Below are 20,076 nucleotides of genomic sequence, written 5' to 3'. Positions count from 1 at the left end.
CTACAGGAGCTCTCACAGAACAGATGTCTGTATTCCATGCGGATTACAGGTCCGTCATGGCGGAATACACGATTCTCGCGCATTCCCCATTTGCTGTGGTAATCAATTGCCCAGCCACGCATCCCCACTTTCCATTCCGGCCTCTCCTCACTGGCGCCCAAATCACGTGGCTGGCTGGCCCCCGTCTTATCCATGCCCCGGGTGGCGGACGCGGATTCCGGAAATTTTGCTGGTTGCTCTTTGTTGCGACAACCGGCAACCGTGTGCAGTTGCAGCTCCGAACTGTCATCGTCGCCTTCGCCCATTGACGCACGAGCATCACCCATCGGCGCCGCAACGACCCGGGGGAGGTCCTTTGGAGTCGCCGTCGCCTTTCGCACCTGGTTTGCAGGTTGCATGCCACGCACGCTGCCTGACTCGTGGGCTCGTGGCGTTCCAACTTGCTGCCCGTGGTTTCCCCCCCTCGGCACTTCCCTCTCCCCAGCCACCGCTCAGCGCTAGCTTCCTTCCCATCCTTGCGACCGCACCGCTGCATGTCGCTTCGCGGCTGACACATCCCCGAAGCTTCTCGCAACCCAACCGCTCTCGAAACTCAGGCGCATCACTTGATTTCCACGCGCCTGATTCCCAGCACTCGCATTCACGCGCTGGGATTCGTACTGTAGCCAGCGCACGCCCGCGATTCGGGTAAATCTTCGTCGCGTTCCTTCTCAGGCCCTGACGGATTGTCGAGGCGCACCCCTTCGCAACCCGCCGCAGTAGCAGCCATGGCATCCGCGCGCAAGAGACCTAGGGCTGAGCCCGAGGACAACCGGGCTGAGTGCCCGTTCACCATCAAGATTGTCGACCCCAAGGACAAGGACCAAAAGAAGAAGAAGCGCCGTCGCACCGAGGCTGGCGATGACGATGACACGGCGCAGAGGGTCACGCTGCAGATGTCGCCGTTCTCGCCCTCTGGCAAGTTCAAGACCCACGAGACGATGGATCTCCACTACCAGGTCGAACCGGGGAAGAAATGGACCGACATGACTCGGTACAACAGTTTCGTTCGTAAGTCTGATTGCATTTTCTCTGTTGCGTGCGCGCCTCCGAACGCCTCGGGAACTAACGTGGCCGCCCGCGGCGTCGCGCAGTGAATGGGACGAAATACTTCAGCGAAGGATTCATCTATGTCGCGAACGACTCCAGCATTGAGCGGCAGAAGGCTGTCAACAACAACGAGCCAGTGCAGTCTAGGAAGAAGTCGGACGACGACTGGGTCGCACGTATCCTAGAGATCCGTGCCAGCGACGAGCATCACGTCTATGCGCGAGTCTACTGGATGTACTGGCCCGACGAGCTGCCGCCGGGGACCCACGACGGCAAGAAGACGGTGCAAGGCCGCCAGCCATACCACGGCGTCAACGAATTGATCGCCTCCAATCACAGTAAGCGGCCTTGGAACGCGGCATTGGCGCCCAGATCATTCACGCTGACTGACTTTCGCGCAGTGGACATCATCAACGTGGTGAGCGTCACATCGCAGGCGAACGTGAAGCAATGGTATGAAGAGAACGACGAGGAGATCCAGAACGCGCTGTACTGGCGGCAGGCATTCGACGTCAGGACGTACGAGCTTTCGGTACGCCAGCCCGCACCGGGCCTTCCCCTATGTCGAAACGATCATGGCGCTAACCAGAAGGCATCGCAGTCGGTCGAGATGGTGTGCAGCTGCAATACGCCGGGCAATCCCGACAAGATGCTGGTTGGGTGCACAACAGAATCATGCAAGAAGTGGATGCACGAGCAGTGCATCATCGACGACGCGCTCCGGGCCACGTACCGGCGGCTGGGCACCGACAAACCGCACCTGCCCCCGGCGCCGGCCAAGAAAGAGGAGAACGAGGACGAGGGCAAGCGCCCGTTGAGCCCCACCGAAACCGGCGCCGAAGGCTCCACAGAACACTCGATCGACGTCAAGGCCGAGGCAGGGCCCTCAGACGCCGTGCACGTCAGCACAAAAGACAACGTCGATGTCCGACAGGCCGCCGACGATGAGGACGCCCCCGCTGCGCCCGAGGACTCGCTGCCCCACCGACCCAGCGACCAGGCGCGGGCGCGGGCGACGAGCGAGAACACTACGACGACGGCCGCCACAGACACGCCGGGCAAGGCCGCGCCCGCGACGGGCAAAGCGACATCGGGCCGGAGACCCGGCCGGCCACGCAAGAAGGGCGCGGAAGCCAACGGCGAGAGCGCGCGGCCATGGGAGGGCCTGTTCGAGGCGACGCTCAAGACGGCAGACGTTGGCCCGCCGCTGATCGAGGTGCGTGATCTGCGTGAGGGCATCGTAGGCGGTGAGAAGTCGTGGACCGAGCCGGTCAAGTGCCTGCTCTGTGGGAACCAGGTCAACTAGGAGCCGATTTGCGGTTCCGACCGGGATGGGGGCGGCAGCGGCGAGGAGACGGGCTCAGGTTGGGAAGAAGCGGACTCTGGCGGTTATGCCGATGACGAGGGACCGTGTGGAGAGGAGGATACTGGGCACAGTCTTGGAAGCCCGGAGCTGAGCAGCGAAGGCATCTGACATCGCAAGCGGAGCAAGAACCGGGGGGTGGACGAGGAGCCCCAACTGACCACGCCGCCGAGTCTGACCGACCCGCCCGGGAGGCCATTCCGTGCGCGCAAGCGCTCAAGTATGGATTTTGCTGGAAAGGGAAAGTGAGCTGGTGGCGTGCAACAGGCTGGTTGGGACAGAAGCTTCATCTCGACCGCAGCATGCAGCGGAACGAGTCAGGGGAGTGCAGGAGAGGAGGACCGACTATTTTCTTTACACGACGAATCGGGAAAGGGGAAGCGGGTTTTTTTTCCTTGGTCCTAACTACATAACCAACTGGCTGGCGCGGAAGCGAGGCCACGTTCGGATTCTGATCATCACACAGTGGCCAGGGGCGCAAGTCAGAGAAAGGGAGGCACAGGAGAGACAGAAGAAGCAAGAGGGCAGACTTGGGGTGCGGTGGTACGGCCCGTGATTCTGATGTGTGTGTGTGAGTGATACTGGGCGGCGTTTTGCGGGTATTCCTACGCGAACAGAAAACTAGTACCTACCCTACCTACTTGCCCCTGCCTACCTACCTTACCTATCTACGTTTTACCTTTGCCTTACCTTGCTTTCTCTCTCTTGTCTAGCAAGGTGGCCTTTGACCTTGAGTTAGGACAAGGCCTCGAGTGGAAAGGTTTGCTTGTTCCTGCGTGGGGGACTGGTGATCCCAATCTTCTTCGTCCGGATTTTTTTCTCACGGCGCTACCTTGCTGTTGAGCAAACGGACAATCGGGGAGCAGCCGGTCATAGAAAAGTTATCCAACTGGGATGAATCTGTAATACGCGGGGCTCAAGGGCAGCACCACATCACGACAAAGTGAACTGAGACGATGCCTCATGCTGCCAGCCGCCTCACGACTACGCTCCAATCTCAAAGACAACGACAGGGTCGTTCTGTCGCACACAGTGACCCTGCAACCATCGGCGCTCAACAGCACGAAGCGTCAGCTTCTGCCTCTCGGCGCCCACCGGCCCCCCCTCGGGCATCGCGATGGTCGAAAACAGCTGGACCAGCCGCTCGACCCGGCTGATGATGACATATGTTAGGCGAATATCTGTACGTGAAGCTTGTATGGACTACAGTATTTCTGAAAATACCGCCTGTCGCAACGCGTCCATAGTTGGTGAGAGCGTGTAAGTACACTGCCGTGTTCAGTATCCGTGCAGCATCTGCCGAGGCAGTCAGGAAGTCGTACTGCAGCGTTGGGCAGGGAGCGAGCTTACAACGAACGGAGAGTGCTGGGCGATGCTTCCTCTCGCAGAAGAGGAAGTTGTGGCTCCATCATCGTTGACGACGTGGGCGCTGCCCATATTTTGGTCGAGACATGAGTGATAGACTTCAGGTTAAAGAAACTCTCTGATGCCGTGAGCTCAGGGGGCTCAGGCAGCCAGAAGCTGTCCAATTGTTGCCTATAAAAGCCAATATTCCACGGCCCTGGGACAGCTCAACAATGCACAGAGCCGGTCTCATGGCAAAAGGGCCTCGCTTCCGAGCACTGGCGAGGATCCAAACTGGCATCTACGTGCACAGGGACATCTGCGAGCTTGATGATTAACTCGAAAGCCTTGCCGCGGCCGGACGAAGAAAACGGAAACAGAAGGGTGCCGAGTCGCATGTTGACCATATAAACAATGTCCTAGAGGTTGTTTACTCCGCCTTCGGTTTCTCTCGACAGCCTTCACGAGGAAGAGAGGGTGCAAAGCTGAAACGCCTTAGACTTAACAAGCATGATCGCCCTTTAGTTCAAGCATATCCCCCTTAGAGTTGTTCATCCGAGCCGTGTCAAACCGTGACAAAAACCTCCGGTTCCAGAGCAGCCAGATTCCAGGTTTCTCCTGGGCATCAAGTTCAGCCAGTGGCTTGTTGCACCGTCAGGAGACCCCAATGCCTTTTGCCCGAGTCTCTCAAGGTCGACGGCCAAGAAGTGGGAAAGCGTCGGATCGGGTTGTATTGCCGTGAATCACTCTTGCGCCCTGCCGAGTAAAAGGCGTGTTGGGCGACGTGCGAAAAAAGGGGGTCGCCAATAGTTGGGCAGCCGCCCAAAAAGCAGTTGACCGCGGCAGGGCTCGAACCTGCGATCCTCTGCGACACGGGAGGGAATGCCTGTAAAGCAGATGCCTTAACCACTGGGCCACGCAGCCTTAAAAGTTTTGCAGCGAAATTTCGTTACATTAGATTTCTTGTCCTGGCCCAATCTCGTCTGATGTCTGATTGGATACTGGATGAAGATCACTGCGGGTGTGATAAGAAAGTTCGTTCGATATCTCGGTGCCATGTTTGCCTCGGAGCAATGCAGGGACAACACTGAAATGAGCACACCATGCGATGCTTCCGAGCTGCCAACAGCGTATTATTCAGTAAAGCGCCCAGCAGCATATTGCCAAGGTCAGTCTGCCACTCAATGGCCTGCCCAAGACGAATATTTGCCAAGCTAACATATCAGTCCCAGGACCGCGTCCTTGGCCGCCCAAGGCTCAACGCCAGCAAGATGCCCATTGACGCCTGTTTCCCACGTTGCGAGCCCCGGCCACGCACCATGGAGACCCCCGATAGCCCGGCCATTCTTCCACACGGCGAATCGCCACGGCAAGAGCAAGGGCAAGGGCAAGAATGGCAGTGAAACGACAGAGGAGCCTCCTACCACTACAGCTGCCACTACCTCCGACACTGCCACTGCCACGACCAACGGCGGCAACAACAAAACCCCCGAATCCGACCGCCTGCATCCCAACCCGGAAGACCCGTTCGACTTCACGGACCTGGCCAACGCGTTCGCGCGCGCCGAGAAGCGCTTCACCGACGAGCTGAAGAAGCTGCGGGCGGGCGGGCGGTTCAACGCGGACGTGATCGGGGCGGTGCCGGTGCAGCCGGACAAGCGGTCGCCGCGGACGTTCGCGCTGCGCGAGCTGGCGGCGGTGGTGCCGCTGGGCGGGCGGCGGTGGAGCATCCTCGCGTTCGAGGAGGCCTCGGTCAAGCCGATCCTGAGCGCCATCCAGCGGTCCGACGAGTTCAACCAGCAGCCCCAGCGCAGCGAGGACAACCCGCTCGAGCTGACCATGACGGTCGAGCCCGAGCGCGCCGACGCGCTCGCCAAGCGCGCCCGCGACGTCTGCCAGGCCTGGCGCACCCGCGTGCGCGACGAGGCCCACCGCCGCGCCGAGGTCCACAAAAAGTGGCGCGCCGAGGGCGTCGTGCTGAGCGATGACTTCCACCGGCTCAAGAAGGAGCTGCAGCGGCTGCAGGACGAGAGGATGAAGGTTATCCTGGCCAAGGAGAAGGAGACGGTGCAGCTGATCATGGCGAGGGCGAGCTGAGATGTACATTTTTCTCTTTTCTTCAATTCTGTCTTGGGGTACCGGCTGGTGGGTATGAACGGACGGACGGACGGATCTGATATAGAATATCAGTTGTTTCTATGGTGAAAGAGACAACTCTCTGTACAAGTAGACTATAAAACAAGGGACCTTGTATACGGTATTGTTACATATGGAGACAGCGAGCCCGCAGCCCTGAGGGGATCAATCATGCATGCAATGCACATGCACTGGCGCCTCCCCTCACCTCACCCTCCCTCCATCCCCCCTTCTTGCACATCCCATCATTGCTTCGCCTGAGCGCCAGGCTTAGAACCCGCCTGCGCGGGCAGCAGCGACAGCACCTTGTCGATGAACTTCTTCGAGTCCGCTGCGCTGTAGGTGAAGGTCCGCGAGTGGTAGTTGGCCATGGTGGCCTTGACGTCGCTGATCTCGGCAAACCCGGGCGCCTCGTACTTGCCGCGGACAGCAGCGTCGATGATGGCCTTCTTGGTCGCCGGGTCGGCCTCGACGACCCGCATCCCGCGGCGGCCGCGCTCGATCCAGTCCTTCTCACCCTTGCTGTGCAAGAAAATAGGCAGGCCCTGGCGGGCGCGCTTGTTGACGACGTCGAGGTCGGTCGTGACGCCCGAGTCGGAGTTGAAGGCCATGCCGCCCGTCATCAGCCGCATCGTGCGGATGGCCGACTCGACCTGGCCCAGCGCGGCGTCGGTCGCGATGGCCGCGCCGTACCCGCTCAGCGAGTCCAGCGTCAGCTTCGGCTCGTACGGCACCACCTCGCCCTTGTCCAGCCGGTCCAGCACGGCCTGCTCCTCCGGCGACCACACCAGCTTCTGCCCGCGGGCCTCGTCCCCGGTCCCAGCCCGCTCTGTATTCTCCTTGCCCCCGCCTCCGCGCGCCCGCCTCCGAGAAGTCCTAGGAGAACGCCGCCCACCACCACCACCACCGCCAGCGCGACTCAGGAAACCACCACCACCCTTCCGTCCCCCCATCCGACTCACCCCGCCAAACCCAAATCCGGCCCGACCGCCGCCCAGGCGCGGCCGCCCGAACTCGGGCCCGCCGAGCGGAGCGTCGCCCCCGGGCCCGGACTCGCCCAGCCCCGGCCCGGCGCCGCGCCGGAGCGACGCCGAGCGCCCGCCGCGGAAGCCGCCGCGCAGACCGCCGCGCAGGCTGCGCACGTTGAGGATGCGCGGCGCGGAGGAGGAGGCGGACGACGACGACGAAGAGGAGGAGGTTGGGGTGGTGGATGCGGTGCCGGCAAGCGGGGAGACGCGCAGCGAGCGCGCGTCGATGCCGCCGCGCCGCGCGGCTCTTCGTCGGTGTAGTGCTTCGGAGGGCGAATCGGCGTCGTTGTTGTTGGTGGCGCGGCGCTGGCCGAGCTGGGCGAGCTTGTCGACTGCGGCGGTTTGGTGCGGGCGGTCGTTGTTGCTGTTGCCGTTGCCACTGCTGCTGCTGTCGTTCCCGCGGGCGGATGTGGTTGAGAAGAGGGCGAAGGAGGTCGGTGTTGGCGTGCTGAGCGGGTTCTGCGAGAGGAAGCTGCGGGCGGTCGGGCTCGGGCCGGCGCGCCCGAGCGCGGTGCGGAGGATGTGCCGGTTCATGATTGCGTATCGACTGTCATGCGTGGGTTGTCTTGGGCCCTCGAGAGCGAGGCTCGACGACTGGTCGATTCTCGCTGCTGGATTCCTTCCAGCTGTAGAGGGATCGAAAATGGATGCCGTTCGGGTTGAAAATGTGCCCCTAGTGGTGATTGGCCATTGGGCTGAAAAGGTGGGGCGGGCTTGGCAGCTCTTTGGCTGGGACTTTCCTACGGACCCGGCAGCCTTGTCTGCTTTTCTGCCTCGCAAGGCTGTTGAGGAAACCGAAGGCCGGATCTAGCTGAATCCAGAGAGATGTATCACCCAAGGTAATTTGAATGATAACTGGGTGGCGTCTATTTTGTTGATTTCAGAAGCTCAGAAACGGCAAAACCGAACAAGTTGCGCTGTGAGCTGCCTCCTCGCTCTCATCACTCATCTCGCCAACATTTCTCGCCCGACTTGGGAGTTGTCATGTTCACTCGGGCATGATGGGCTGGTTGTGCACAATTATCCGCCCCGAGCGCCAATACCCTGAAGTGGAGCGCTTGCTTAGTTTGCCCGTCGAAGTCGGCATCGTCTGTGCATAACCGTCGCCATCCTCACAATGAAACCTACTTGTTGAGGGGACTCCCTACGCCGCAGGTAGTGTAATTGCCCGCGTACGCTGTGACCAGCTTCGTGGAAGAAGCGTCACCGCCTTCTAGGAATTAACTAAGCGACAACGACCGGCAGCGGATCAGCACTGATGCACGTAATATGTGCGCCTTAATAGCACTCCAATCCTGCCCTTGCTGCCCGCAGCCGCCGGCGGGCGCGTACCTCGCAGGGCTAAGCGCTCTCAGAGTCGCTAAATAGCCGCCAAGAGCATTGTCAACGGCGTGGTTCGGAGCGGAACAGCGGTGATGTTTTGCATAAACAACGGCTCGGCGAAAAGGAACACGGGTAGAAACCAACATCGTCTGTGTCTTCCTTCCGACGGAGCTAAGATACCTGGATGCGAACAGCATTGATCCAAACGATCAGTGAAACATTCAGGCACACGCAACCGTCTTCAACATGGACCGGTAAAGGAGAAGCGGCGTTCCATACTTCGTCTTATCAGATCAGATCACCAGAGCCGCGATCCCGGAAAGCCGTTGACGAGGGAGAGCGACAGTTTGGCGTGATGAAACGTTGGATCATGATCAGCGGGCGCCATACCGGGAATGCGAGCCGCCAGGTTGCAGAGCACTATAAGGGATATTGCGCCTCCCGCGGCCGGGACTCCGCCAGCATGTTTTCCAGGCGGTAGCGGTCACAGAGCCTAAATCTACCATAAGCCGCCTCTTGTATGCAAGTAATCAAGCGAGCGGCGCTGGAGGCGACAAGCCAGAGCGCAGATGCCGGCAGTTGAGCGTCAGCGGCAGCCATAGTTATCTTCCGGCGGACTGGACGGAGGAGGTGGATGATGCTCCATCGGCAAGCCCTTCCGGCCCGCCATCGTTGTGGTGGTGTGGGGGAGGACGCAGCTAAGATCGAGCTTCATAGAATTCCACGCGGTCGCTGGAGGAGAGGCTGTTTGTCCGGTATCTGGCCAGAAACGGGCTCCTTCTGGGCAGAGGCCGAGCTTGAGCTGGAAGACATCTGTTCAACTGGTAGCCCGTGTGACTTAAATGCAGTTAGTAGTTGCTGCTTCGTGTCAGCTAGTGCTGCATGATACGCAGCTAAGGTGATGAGACTGCAGCCGTGCCAATGGTGACCGTCACTCCCGAGCGCACACACACCGTCAAGCGTGACATGTTACCCCGTAGGCACCGAATAAGGTTAAGCACGCGAAGAGTGCCCCGAGCGGCGCATTGCTACACAACATGTCTCGGAAACAGACCGTTCGATACCGGTCCGGCTGCGTTCGGGCTCGGATACCGGGGAAGGCGGGCGGCCGGAAGGGAAGCGGATGCCAAGCCGCGCCAGGTTAAGCGCGAGGAGATCTGGAAGCAGAGGAGGCACTTGAATGTAGACGAGATATCCGTGACGGGACGGATCGTCTGCAAACGACCCCCACTTTCCGATGAACGATGAACGGCGGAAGACAATCCCGCGCCGGTGCTTGTGCAACAGGACGGGCCGCGCAGGAGTTCGCCAGTCGATCGACGGACAGGGAGGAGTGGGAGGAGCGGGAGGAGTGGGAGGCGTGGAGGGGCCCCTCCCGCGCTCCCCATCCATCCGCAGCCGCCTCGCGTCTGCCTGTCCTCTCGCCTCGGTCGGAGGTGTCACTCAATCGGGTGAACCGCGCAGCCATGTGACCAGGCAACGGAAGTCTGGCCCCGGATGAAGGCTCTTTTGAGGGTTGCAACGCCCAGAGACGGACGGGCTCTGGCGAGGAGGGGAGTCCGTTCCTGGGGCAAGCGTCGAATGCAGCGCGACAGCCTTCCCGTTACCCGTCACCCGGAGAATGGACATCATAGCTGTGGTGCAGGAACGGCTAGCTCGAGGGCCTCCCGTGGGGAGTAGCGTACTCTCCGTGCAGGAGGGATCGAGAGCACAACTTCGCTCACGCAGCAAGCTCATCTTGGCGAGTTCCCCGCGGAGACGGGAAAGGCGCGGGGCGACGGTCCTGCGAGTCTTTCTGCTGGTGCGGCGTACTTAGTTATTGTGTAGTATAGAGGTTTGCTTCCCAGATGTGCAGACACACAGGACAACCGCCGAGACACGACTCGAACCCGGTTTCGCAGAAGAGCAGTCGCATGGGGCAAAGCAGGGAAGCACGTGAATTCGGAAAGACTAGCCGAAATCTGGAATGGTGGGTTGTATTCCTCTGGTTCCTGTTCCAACTTGGGGGCTCCCTACAATTTCCCAGTGTTGCTGTTCTTCGAGAACATTTCGACGGATGGGATCGCGCTGCGGGAGCTCCCACGGGAAGGCGCCCAGAAGTTGGTCCTGGTGAATTTTCTCCGATTTGTTCAAATCGCTACTGATTACCGTAACGAGTAGGCCGAACAGCGGGCCTCCTTCTTCGACCCAGCATTGAATCACCGGGGTGCACGCCTTGCCGAGGGTAGCCTCCCGTCCCGACTCTCCGACAAGGGCATGGGGTCTGGTGCCGTTAGCTCCTGCGAATGGGTCCGGAAGCGTAACTGACAACCGCCTTTTGGCCGACGTTCACCCGGACCATTCATTGTTATCTCCAGTGACCGCTAGTAACTGCGGAATATGCCGCAGAGCCTTTTTACTAGTGTGTGTGCACTTTGGAAAACCTGGAATGAAGCGGATCCCAATCGCATTTACCGGCATTGGGGCTGAGATGAGGCGTTGTCCGTGTCGGCCCTATTGTGTACGGATTACTGTGGATGTATGTACCACAGTAACTTACCCTGGGGTTCCCCCACGACAGTCCAGGAACGTGTCCAGGAACGTGGGCCTTTCCTCGCCACATGGCTTGGTGAGCCTCCATGGCGAACCAAATCAAATGGCACGCGAGAGCCATACAAGGCAAGAAAGAGGGTTACCATGATAACCGCTCGCACAGCACGACGCTCTCAGCAGGATGCTGCAACCCCTGACCCGTCTGAGGGCATGCCGGCATTCAATTCCATTCCTCCTCTGTGAAGTCTGATCAGGATTCATGGCATTCCTTTGCGAGGTCTTCATTTTAAAGGTTAACTACTTTCCTTTCTCGTCATCCCGGGCTGGAGTCTCGTCGGCCACATTTCTCCAGTGTACTTTCTATCTTCCGTTTCCCCATGTTATTTTTCTCAAGTGAATTTTTACCTTCTCTTTCTGTCTTGTGCTGACATTACCGTTAATCCAATCAAACCTATAGAAGTACACTATGGGGTGGGGCAGGCGACCAATCCGCATCACCGGGACAGCCCTGTCAAGGAACGCGGGCCGGCGTGCCGTCCCAGGAGACAGGCTCACCGAACCCGATAAGGACATGCCCCACGACAGTTCACCTCGAGCATGCAAAACCCCGATTCTTGACTCGAGCCGCTGCCCTGCTGGGTCGTGATTCGCGTCTCATGTTTCCGCCTCTCCTGCCGTGCTGATCGGCATTCAAAAGTGGGCTCTCGCATTTCGCTAATCGATGGGGGAAGATAGCGATGGCGGCCTTGTTTTGACTTGAGGACTCGGAGGGGCAAGAGCGAGTGTCCCTCGAGTACCCACGTTGGCTTGGTCTGGCCTAGAAACATGGGGTTCGGCCATGCCGAACTTGCGCCGTTTCGACGCCATTTCACCTCGCATGAAACACTTGGAAGAGGTGGAAACTCGAACGGCGGTAATGGTCAAGGCCAGTTGTTAGGGACCGCGAACTGCTGAGTTAGTTACTGTGTAAGTTCGACGAAGGATTCCAGCCGCAACACATTGAAGACATCTTCCAACGCCAAGCCGGCCGTCACATTTGATGGACAGGGGTCTTGCGGCTACCGATATCACTCAACTGGGTTTGTCTTTTGACGGGACCGCCGTTTCAACAAAGGAGCATCATCGTTGCCACTCTCCCGTTTGAGTGATTTGCAGAGCCTGGAAACTTATCGACCAGGACAGGGCATGGGCGTACTCCTCAAGCAATCCCCTTGTCCGCCCCAACGTCGTCACTAGTGCAACGGCCTAATCGAGTTTTTGCCTGGAAGGTCCCAAAATATTGGCCGAGAAACGAACATCTGAACAATGGCAGCCGATCTACGGAGTCGTGTATACGAAGAATTACACCACTAACACTACGTGATCCAGGCATTGTGGGTTCTGGCTTGCGTCATGGGACCTCGACCCTGCGGGCTTGCTAGTATAGCTCTGAGAACCCACGCTCCGGTTCCCACCCGACTCGGCCGAACACGCCTTGCCCTGGGTGCCGGGGCATGCGCTTTTATGCAATAAACGTGTAGCTTGTCCGGTCCAACTGGGGGCCCAGCAATACTGTACTACCGCTGCCACGGTCCGTTCGTACCGATGTGGCTATTTGCACCCGAGGGCAATAATCAAAAGGTGACCCCCAATGGAGACCGTCCAGTGACATTCGTTGCTGCCCTGATCACTGACGATGACCCCCTCGTCTCACAGCCGTCCCCAGGTCCATGCCCCCATGGTACGGCAACACCGGGGCAGCCCATGTCCCTACTGTGGTACAATCCACAGCAAGTATGTCCATACCACTCCATGCTTCCGGATCCCGTGCTTTAAGAGAAGGAACATGGATAACGGGCGCCTTTTGCCTGCTCCGCCTGTCAGAGGACCCGTCGCTGGTTGTTCCGCCCTCCCACGGCGAGCCCCCCATTCTCATCTCGCCATAACTAAGCTGGATCCGTTCGGGGAGGACGGAGCCTCCACGGGAGCCGTTGCCGTATCCATATCCCACGGTTAATGTTCGGGAAGAGTAGCCCCCCAGCGATGGGCCGTTCTCAGTTGCCGTCGACTTATATACGTTTGTTCGTCTCTGCTGCTCTGTTGTTCACTGGCCGAGCGGACATCTCGTAACGGCTTTGCTGTCATCCCTCCCCCCCCTGTCACGCCCCGATCGTTCGCCCGGCTCACTCAAGCTCGCCCACCCGCACCCGATCCAAGGGTGTCTCGGCGGCACACGTATCATCCGCTCATATCTCTCGCTGAAGAGGACACCTACAGAGTAACCGCAATGGCAGCACGTGCGCCAGGGTCAGATGCTGGGCTCGACCAGGAGATCGATCCGAATGCATCGCCAAGCGGCAGCAGCGTCGACACCAACACCAACACCACACCAGACACCGAGCTCTCTCCCCCTGACAGTCCAATCCAGAAGAATGGATCCACCAAGGACAAGAGAACGCTAGCGAGGAGAAAGCTGGCCAGCTTGACCCTGGAGGAGAAGGTCGGCTAGGCTCTCTGATCGAATCTCGAGTAGACAGGGGGGTTTGTTGACATGCAGCAGGTGTCTCTATTGACAGCGGCAGACTTCTGGCGGACAAAGGCGATTCCGTCCAAGAACATCCCTGCGATCAAGACCAGCGACGGGCCCAACGGTGCCCGTGGCGGGATCTTCATCGGGGGCACGAAAGTGAGCATCGAGTGAGGAGACGGGAGGAGCAGCCGGTTGCTCGGTGAGCGTGCTGACCCGTACGAACAGGCCGCCCTTTTCCCCTGCGGCGTCTCGCTGGCGGCGACATGGAACAAGGACATTCTCTATCAGGTCGGCCAGCACCTCGCCGAGGAGACCAAAGCACGGTCAGCCAACGTTTTGCTCGCGCCGACGGTTTGCATGCACCGACACCCGCTCGGGGGGAGGAACTTTGAGTCCTTTTCCGAGGACCCCCTCCTGACCGGCAAGCTGGCTGCCCAGTACATCAAGGGCCTTCAGGAGAGAGGGGTAGCTGCCACAATTAAGCGTCAGTGCCTCTCCCGAGGCTGTCCGGCGGGCGGGCGAGTACTGACTGCGCAGACAGACTTTGTCGGCAACGAACAGGAGACGCGTCGGATGGCCGCCAACTCGGTGATTGCGGAGAGACCGCTTCGAGAGATTTATCTACGGCCGTTTGAGATTGCAGTCCGCGAGGCCAAGCCGTGGGCGCTGATGTCTTCGTATAACCTCGTCAACGGTGTCCATTCCGACATGAACACGCACATTCTCCGGGATATCCTCCGCGGCGAGTGGGGGTACGATGGGTAAGTGGCAAAACCAGGCCAGGTGGGCAATAAGCGAGGAGGATCGCTGACGTTTCCCCACACAAGAACCGTGATCTCGGACTGGGGTGGCACGAACTCAACTGCCGAATCTCTCAAGGCCGGATGCGACGTCGAATTTCCCTTTTCCACCAAGTGGCGCTTCGAAAAGGTTCTCGAGGCCCTGCGAGATGGGAAGCTCACCGAGGCCGATATCGATCGAGCAGCCGAGAACGTGCTCACGCTCGTGGAGCGCACCAAGGGGAGCGATCTGACGCCGGAGGCCGAGGAGAGGGAAGACGACCGCGAGGAGACGAGGAATCTCATCCGCGAGGCCGGCGTCCAGGGGCTCACGCTGCTCAAGAACGAGGGGTCCGTCCTGCCGATCAACCCCGCAACCGCCAAGGTGGCCGTGATCGGGCCAAACGCCAACAGAGCAATCGCCGGCGGCGGTGGAAGCGCCAGTCTCAACCCCTACTACAACACCATCCCCCTCGAGAGCATCCGCAAAGTGGCACAACAGCCAGTCACTTACAGCCAGGGATGCCACATCTACAAATGGCTTCCGGTGGCGTCGCCGTACTGCTCCGATAAAACGGGGAAGCAGGGCGTGACAATCGAGTGGTTCAAGGGCGACAAGTTCCAGGGCCAGCCCGTCGTCATCCAGCGAAGAACCAACACCGACCTTTTCCTCTGGGACTCGGCGCCGCTCGCCGACGTGGGGCCGGAGTGGTCGGCGATCGTGACGACGTATCTGACTCCACCGGCCACCGGCAAGCACACCATTTCCTTCATGTCTGTCGGGCCCGGCAAGCTCTACGTCAACGGCAAGCTCGCTCTGGATCTGTGGGACTGGACGGAGGAGGGCGAGGCCATGTTCAGCGGCTCGGCCGATTACCTGGTCGATGTCGACATGTATGAGGGCAGGGCCGTGGAGCTCCGGGTCGAAATGACCAACGAGCTGCGCCCGCTGGCCAAGCAGACGGAGTTCAACATGACGCACAGGTACGGCGGCTGCCGCATTGGCTTCAAGGTCGAGGACAAAGTCGACTACCTCCAGGAGGCCGTCGATGCCGCCAAGGCGGCCGACGTCGCCGTGGTGATCGTGGGCCTGGACGCCGAGTGGGAGTCGGAAGGCTACGACCGCCAGACGATGGACCTGCCGTCGGACGGAAGCCAGGACCGCCTCATCGAGGCCGTCGTCAAGGCCAACCCTCGGACCGTCGTCGTCAACCAGTCCGGCTCGCCGGTCTCCATGCCGTGGGCCGATCAGGTGCCGGCCATCCTGCAGGCGTGGTACCAAGGGCAGGAGGCCGGCAACGCGCTCGCGGACGTGCTATTTGGCCTCAAGAACCCCAGCGGTAAACTTCCGGTAAGTCTCCTCCTCCTCCCCAACCCCTCCAATCCCCCCCCCAACCAATCCCAATCCTAACCCATCTCAGTGCACCTTCCCCCGCCGGCTCGAAGACACGCCGGCGTACCACAACTGGCCGGGCGAGAACGACACGGTCGTGTACGGCGAGGGCCTGTACATCGGGTACCGGCACTACGACCGGACGCGCACGGCGCCGCTGTTCGCGTTCGGCCACGGCCTGTCGTACACGACGTTCGAGTACGGGCGGCCGTCGCTCAGCGCGCGCGTGCTGGGCCCGGAGGCCGCCGCCGAGATCGAGCTCGTCGTGGGCATCAGCAACGTCGGCGCCGTCGCGGGGCTCGAGACCGTGCAGGTGTACGTGCGCGACGAGAAGGCGCGCCTGCCCCGCCCCGAGAAGGAGCTCGTCGCCTTCGAGAAGGTCGCCCTCGACCCCGGCGAGACCAAGCACCTGCGCATCCCCATCGATAAGTACGCCGTCGGGTACTATGACACGGCCATCGGCAGGTGGATCGCCGAGGCCGGCCGGTTCCAGGTCTTGGTTGCCGCTTCGGCGGCGGATGTCAAGTGAGTGGATGCCCCCCCCCCCCCCCCCACCCAACACACTCTCCACCCTTCCCCAATATCATATCATTGTGTTGTATTGTGTGTTTGTTGGCTGTGGGAGCGGGTCTTGCTAACGTGCGGACTACCTGCTTAGGTATGCCGTTTCCTTCGAGGTTAAGGAGTCCTTCACATGGGTGTTTTGATGAGCATGGCTGAGTGGGTCGATAAGGGGTTGGGCTGGCTGGTCAGTCAGGGCGGTTGCATCTGATTTCGTATTCGGTGTATCTATTTCTTGGGCCAAGTCACTCTTGTTGCATCCGTTGCAAAAGCTGCCACGGCTCTGTTCCTCCTGATGCTGGTCCCTATGAGCAGTCGTTGTTGTAGATGGTGTATGCTGCCAGAAGAATTGCCGGTGATCCGGAGGTAAGGGACCTGACATTGGAGATAGATCGCTTCGTCGATGCACTGAGTTCCAATGACAGGGGATCAGGAGTCATCGAGTGCGCGAGCTCAAAGCAGGGGACGTAAAGCGTGACAAAAATAGCTTCCAGCTCGTCAAATACGGCGTTGAGAGCAATACAGAAACCGTGAGATCCTGCCTCCTACCTCGGTGCCATCCATGACCTGAGTTTGGTCATGGGGCGCCAGCATTTCGGTTTACGCGGTAAGTTCCAGTTCACTTCAGGTGCGGCTGTCAGGGGTGCTCAGGCGCTTGCGGCGATCCTAGCCGCTGCAGCTCCAGCCCTGCAGGGTCTGGGCCCACACCAGGGACGATCCCGGCCAGCGACTCTTTTTGCTCTTGGCATCCAGTGCAGACCGACACTGCTCGATCCAACCTTCGAGACATTTCATCCGTACCTAGTAATACTGATTAGTGCCTTCAGTAGGTACGGTATTCAGTAGGTAATTTTGCATTGGCAGCCCCTTTTGCCAAAGATTGGCCCCAACTCACCGTGCCAACACGCGATTCGACGTTGGCGGCCACGATTTCGTCAAAGATTCGACTCCTTGCCGTTGGGTGCTTCCAGCGTCCCTGCCGCCCCTGACCTGCGCTGATCGACAACGAGCCTCCACACCCACGCACCGCACACCTGCCAGCCGCGATCCTCAAGTCCCTTTACGCAGCAGACACCAAACGAGCCTGTCTCATCCCGCAGTTTGCCCGGGAATGGCGACGTCCAATACCCGTCATGGCTCGGCCGTATAGCAGCAAGGGCGACTTCCCCTACCCTCCGCGCTACTACCCGGACTACTCGACCTCGCCGGTCGACGACTGCCTCGCTCTGGTCGCCCAGGCCTGGCGCTGGCTGGTCCGCTTCTGGCGCGAGCGCGGCCGTGGCATGGTGCTTGGTGCTATGCTGTCGGCGGCACACCGTCTGCGCCAGAACTTGACCTACAACCGCCTGTGCAGTGTCCCGCACCTGCTCGTGGCCGTCTGGGTGGTGGTGCTGCTCTGGGGAGAGCGATGGGTGTTCCACTCCAAGGTTGAGAGCTGCCACTGGAGCAACTGGGAGAGCTGGGTATGACTGACACGAGCACGGAAACCGTGCAACTTGAGGAAATGCTAACCGCGGTTATGGTCCTGCCATGCAGCCTCCCGGCGCCGACCCCCATCGTGTCGCCCTCGTCGCCGACCCGCAGCTCATCGACCCGCACTCATATCCCGGCCGCCCATGGCCTCTAAGTCCTCTCACCATGTTGATAACCGACAATTACCTCCGCCGGTCCTACAGCCAGCTGCAGTCGCAGCTCGACCCCGACAGCATCTTCTTCCTCGGTGACCTGTTCGACGGGGGCAGGGAGTGGAAGACAGCGCACGGGTCGTTTGAGGACCCTGCATGGGCCCCGCATCCGAAGAACGAACAAAAGTACCTGAAGAAGTGGCATAAGTCGTACGGCGAGTTCTACTGGCTGAAGGAGTACGCGAGGTTCGGCGATATCTTTCTGAACCCCTGGGTGAGGGCGGTAGCTGAGCAGGGTACGGGACACAAGAGGAGGAAGCTGATCGCCAGCTTACCCGGCAATCACGACCTGGGATTCGGCGACCAGATCAAAACTGCCGTAAGGGACAGGTTCGAGGCCTACTTTGGAGAGGGGAACCGGGTCGACATCATCGGCAACCACACGTTTGTCTCCGTCGACACCGTTTCAATGAGCGCGGCTTCTTCCGCCGAGGCCGGCCGGCACGACCTGACGGCCATTTACGAACCGGTCGAGCGCTTCTTGAACAATGTCAAGAAGGAAAAGCAAAAGGCAGTTGATAGGGAATTGCGCTTCCTCCGGGGCGAGGTCTTGGAAAGCCAGTTCAAACACGAGGTCGAGGAACTGGACAATGCCAAGTTTGACGACACACCCAGCCTGGGAAACAACGCGCCGGAGCTTCCGACAATCTTGCTCACGCATGTGCCCCTCCACCGACCGCCTGGCACTCCCTGCGGGCCGCTTCGCGAGCGGTGGCCGCCAACCAAGCCCCCCAAGGGACAGACCGAGCCCGTCTTTCCCGACGACCGCAACGCCATCTCCGTTTCCCGAGGCTACCAGTACCAAAACGTGCTCGGCGAGAAGGACTCGGAGGAGCTGATCAAGAAAGTCGGCAACGTCGTCCACGCCTTCTCGGGCGACGACCACGACTACTGCGCCGTCACGCACTCGGACGCCCAGGCCAACGTGCCCGAGATCACAGTGAAGAGCATCAGCATGGCCATGGGCGTCTCCAAACCGGGCTTCCTGCTCGTGAGCCTGTACAACCCGATCGACCCGGCCACCGGCCAGCCGCTCTCCGCCGGCCAACCGACGCTCCAAACCCACCTGTGCCTCCTCCCGAGCCAGCTATCCACCTACCTCCGCTACGTCACCTTCGCGGTCATCTGCATCGCCGTGCTCGCGATCCGCGCCTTCCTGGTCCCCATCCTCGGGCTGCAGCCCTTTGCGCTCGAGACGGCGGCGCCGCCAGAAAAACGTCGGAGCATCCTGCCCGTCTTCAAAGCCAAGGTCGAAGACTACGAGGAATACGCGCTGCCGCGCGGCGGCAGCGGCGGGTCGGCCTCGTCGTCGCATTTCCTGCTCAACGGCCGCGCCACGCGCGACCGCAGCGGCAGCGGATCCGCCGCCGCGAACTCCGCGGCGCCGCCCGGGGTGCGGCCCAACGGGCTGGCGGCGCAGGCGAGGAACGCCAGCCCCCGGGGCCGCGGCGGCGACGGGCTGCACCGGTCCGGCTCCTCGTCTTCTGCGCACGGCCGGCGCAAGAGCCACGGGAAGGGCTCCTCCTTGTCGTCGTCGTCGTCGGGAGGGAAGTGGGGCTGGTACGGCGCAGGCAGGACCAGGGCCGCGCCGAGGATCGAGATACCCGATAGCGAGACCGAGGAGGACGGGTATTATCCTGCCGCGGGCAAGTGGAGGGCCGCGGGCAGGAAGAGGAGGGCTGGGGTGCGGCACGCGAGGTCGGCGGTTGCGGTCGCGCTGAGGGAGCTGTGGACTACCGTCTGGAGGGTTGCCTGGATGGTCATGGCGGTTTTTGGGTGGCTGGCGTGGAAGGGATAGGGTATACCGAGTACATTGGAAGGTGATTTGGTCTATAGGTCGTTGTGTATGATACTGGCCGGGGGTGTGGGGTTTGAGGGTGTTGGGGTTGTTGTATACCGTGAGCTAGAGGTAATGCATAGCCGCGCAAGAAGGGAATCTTGAGTTTGGATAGGGGTAAGAGGTAATCTGACAGCATTGGCTTGCCTAGGACTTCCCTTTTTATGCTCTTGCTCTCTCCGTCTTTTCTGCTTCCTATTTTCTTCTTCTTCTTCTTTTCCTTTTCTTTTTTTTTTTTTTTCCTTTTTTTTCTTCCTTCTTTTTCCTTCTTGTTTTCCTCTATAGACTTAACTTCTCCTTGATCATTCACTGTTTCCTGATTGCTCCTCGACGTGGTCATGCCAACAATCAAATTGTCACGCTCATTTTCGCCCAATGTACAGTACATCGGTATGTAATGCACCTTCCTGGCCCTCGCGGAACGCGGGGATTACACCGCTGGCACAAGGCGGGCCGGGAAGGCTACCCGCCGCGCGAGATCCCAGCCATACGCGACA

General features: G+C 60.1%; 5 protein-coding genes and 1 non-coding gene across 6 annotated transcripts; 4 read left to right on the top strand and 2 right to left on the bottom strand.

Moving 5' to 3' along the window:
• The first annotated feature begins 595 nt into the window (after nt 1-595).
• On the top strand, nt 596-2,864 carry THITE_2113995 (uncharacterized protein). Its single transcript, XM_003652419.1, has 4 exons — nt 596-1,050; nt 1,134-1,427; nt 1,491-1,621; nt 1,691-2,864. The coding sequence occupies exons 1-4, from the start codon at nt 768-770 to the stop codon at nt 2,393-2,395; spliced, it is 1,413 nt and encodes a 470-aa protein (XP_003652467.1). The 5' UTR covers nt 596-767; the 3' UTR covers nt 2,396-2,864.
• A 1,766-nt stretch (nt 2,865-4,630) lies between these two features.
• On the bottom strand, nt 4,631-4,720 carry THITE_t45. The gene has a single exon. It is a non-coding gene; the product is annotated as a tRNA-Val (tRNA).
• Nucleotides 4,721-4,826: 106 nt separating this feature from the next.
• On the top strand, nt 4,827-6,089 carry THITE_2113992 (uncharacterized protein). The gene is made up of 2 exons (XM_003652418.1): nt 4,827-4,964; nt 5,029-6,089. The coding sequence occupies exons 1-2, from the start codon at nt 4,900-4,902 to the stop codon at nt 5,891-5,893; spliced, it is 930 nt and encodes a 309-aa protein (XP_003652466.1). The 5' UTR covers nt 4,827-4,899; the 3' UTR covers nt 5,894-6,089.
• Nucleotides 6,090-7,738, bottom strand: THITE_2113990 (uncharacterized protein). Its single transcript, XM_003652417.1, has one exon. It carries the CDS (start codon nt 7,492-7,494, stop codon nt 6,178-6,180), a length of 1,317 nt encoding a protein of 438 aa, XP_003652465.1. The 5' UTR covers nt 7,495-7,738; the 3' UTR covers nt 6,090-6,177.
• A 5,168-nt stretch (nt 7,739-12,906) lies between these two features.
• Nucleotides 12,907-16,664, top strand: THITE_2113984 (glycoside hydrolase family 3 protein). Its single transcript, XM_003652416.1, has 7 exons — nt 12,907-13,294; nt 13,355-13,480; nt 13,550-13,808; nt 13,866-14,085; nt 14,152-15,454; nt 15,525-16,021; nt 16,155-16,664. Exons 1-7 carry the CDS (start codon nt 13,082-13,084, stop codon nt 16,201-16,203), a joined length of 2,667 nt encoding a protein of 888 aa, XP_003652464.1. The 5' UTR covers nt 12,907-13,081; the 3' UTR covers nt 16,204-16,664.
• A 127-nt stretch (nt 16,665-16,791) lies between these two features.
• Nucleotides 16,792-19,813, top strand: THITE_2113982 (uncharacterized protein). Its single transcript, XM_003652415.1, has 2 exons — nt 16,792-17,520; nt 17,594-19,813. The coding sequence occupies exons 1-2, from the start codon at nt 17,191-17,193 to the stop codon at nt 19,538-19,540; spliced, it is 2,277 nt and encodes a 758-aa protein (XP_003652463.1). The 5' UTR covers nt 16,792-17,190; the 3' UTR covers nt 19,541-19,813.
• Nucleotides 19,814-20,076: the final 263 nt, after the last annotated feature.

Source organism: Thermothielavioides terrestris, chromosome 2 (genome assembly GCF_000226115.1).
Source record: "Thermothielavioides terrestris NRRL 8126 chromosome 2, complete sequence".
Taxonomy (NCBI): Eukaryota; Fungi; Ascomycota; class Sordariomycetes; order Sordariales; family Chaetomiaceae; genus Thermothielavioides; species Thermothielavioides terrestris.
The sequence above is the reverse complement of the archived record's forward strand: the minus strand, read 5'-3'. Positions and strand labels throughout refer to the sequence as shown.

What these genes read in the sequence shown, in the direction of transcription:
- THITE_2113995 (XM_003652419.1), top strand. Translation starts at nt 768, where the DNA reads ATGGCATCCGCGCGCAAGAGACCTAGGGCTGAGCCCGAGGACAACCGG. An exon ending in ATTGATCGCCTCCAATCACA is followed by an intron (nt 1,428 to 1,490) that starts GTAAGCGGCCTT and finishes ACTTTCGCGCAG; the next exon opens with TGGACATCATCAACGTGGTG. An exon ending in TCAGGACGTACGAGCTTTCG is followed by an intron (nt 1,622 to 1,690) that starts GTACGCCAGCCC and finishes AAGGCATCGCAG; the next exon opens with TCGGTCGAGATGGTGTGCAG.
- THITE_2113992 (XM_003652418.1), top strand. Translation starts at nt 4,900, where the DNA reads ATGCGATGCTTCCGAGCTGCCAACAGCGTATTATTCAGTAAAGCGCCC. An exon ending in CCCAGCAGCATATTGCCAAG is followed by an intron (nt 4,965 to 5,028) that starts GTCAGTCTGCCA and finishes TATCAGTCCCAG; the next exon opens with GACCGCGTCCTTGGCCGCCC.
- THITE_2113990 (XM_003652417.1), bottom strand. Translation starts at nt 7,494, where the DNA reads ATGAACCGGCACATCCTCCGCACCGCGCTCGGGCGCGCCGGCCCGAGC.
- THITE_2113984 (XM_003652416.1), top strand. Translation starts at nt 13,082, where the DNA reads ATGGCAGCACGTGCGCCAGGGTCAGATGCTGGGCTCGACCAGGAGATC. An exon ending in GGCGAGTGGGGGTACGATGG is followed by an intron (nt 14,086 to 14,151) that starts GTAAGTGGCAAA and finishes TCCCCACACAAG; the next exon opens with AACCGTGATCTCGGACTGGG. An exon ending in ACCCCAGCGGTAAACTTCCG is followed by an intron (nt 15,455 to 15,524) that starts GTAAGTCTCCTC and finishes AACCCATCTCAG; the next exon opens with TGCACCTTCCCCCGCCGGCT.
- THITE_2113982 (XM_003652415.1), top strand. Translation starts at nt 17,191, where the DNA reads ATGGCTCGGCCGTATAGCAGCAAGGGCGACTTCCCCTACCCTCCGCGC. An exon ending in GGAGCAACTGGGAGAGCTGG is followed by an intron (nt 17,521 to 17,593) that starts GTATGACTGACA and finishes CCTGCCATGCAG; the next exon opens with CCTCCCGGCGCCGACCCCCA.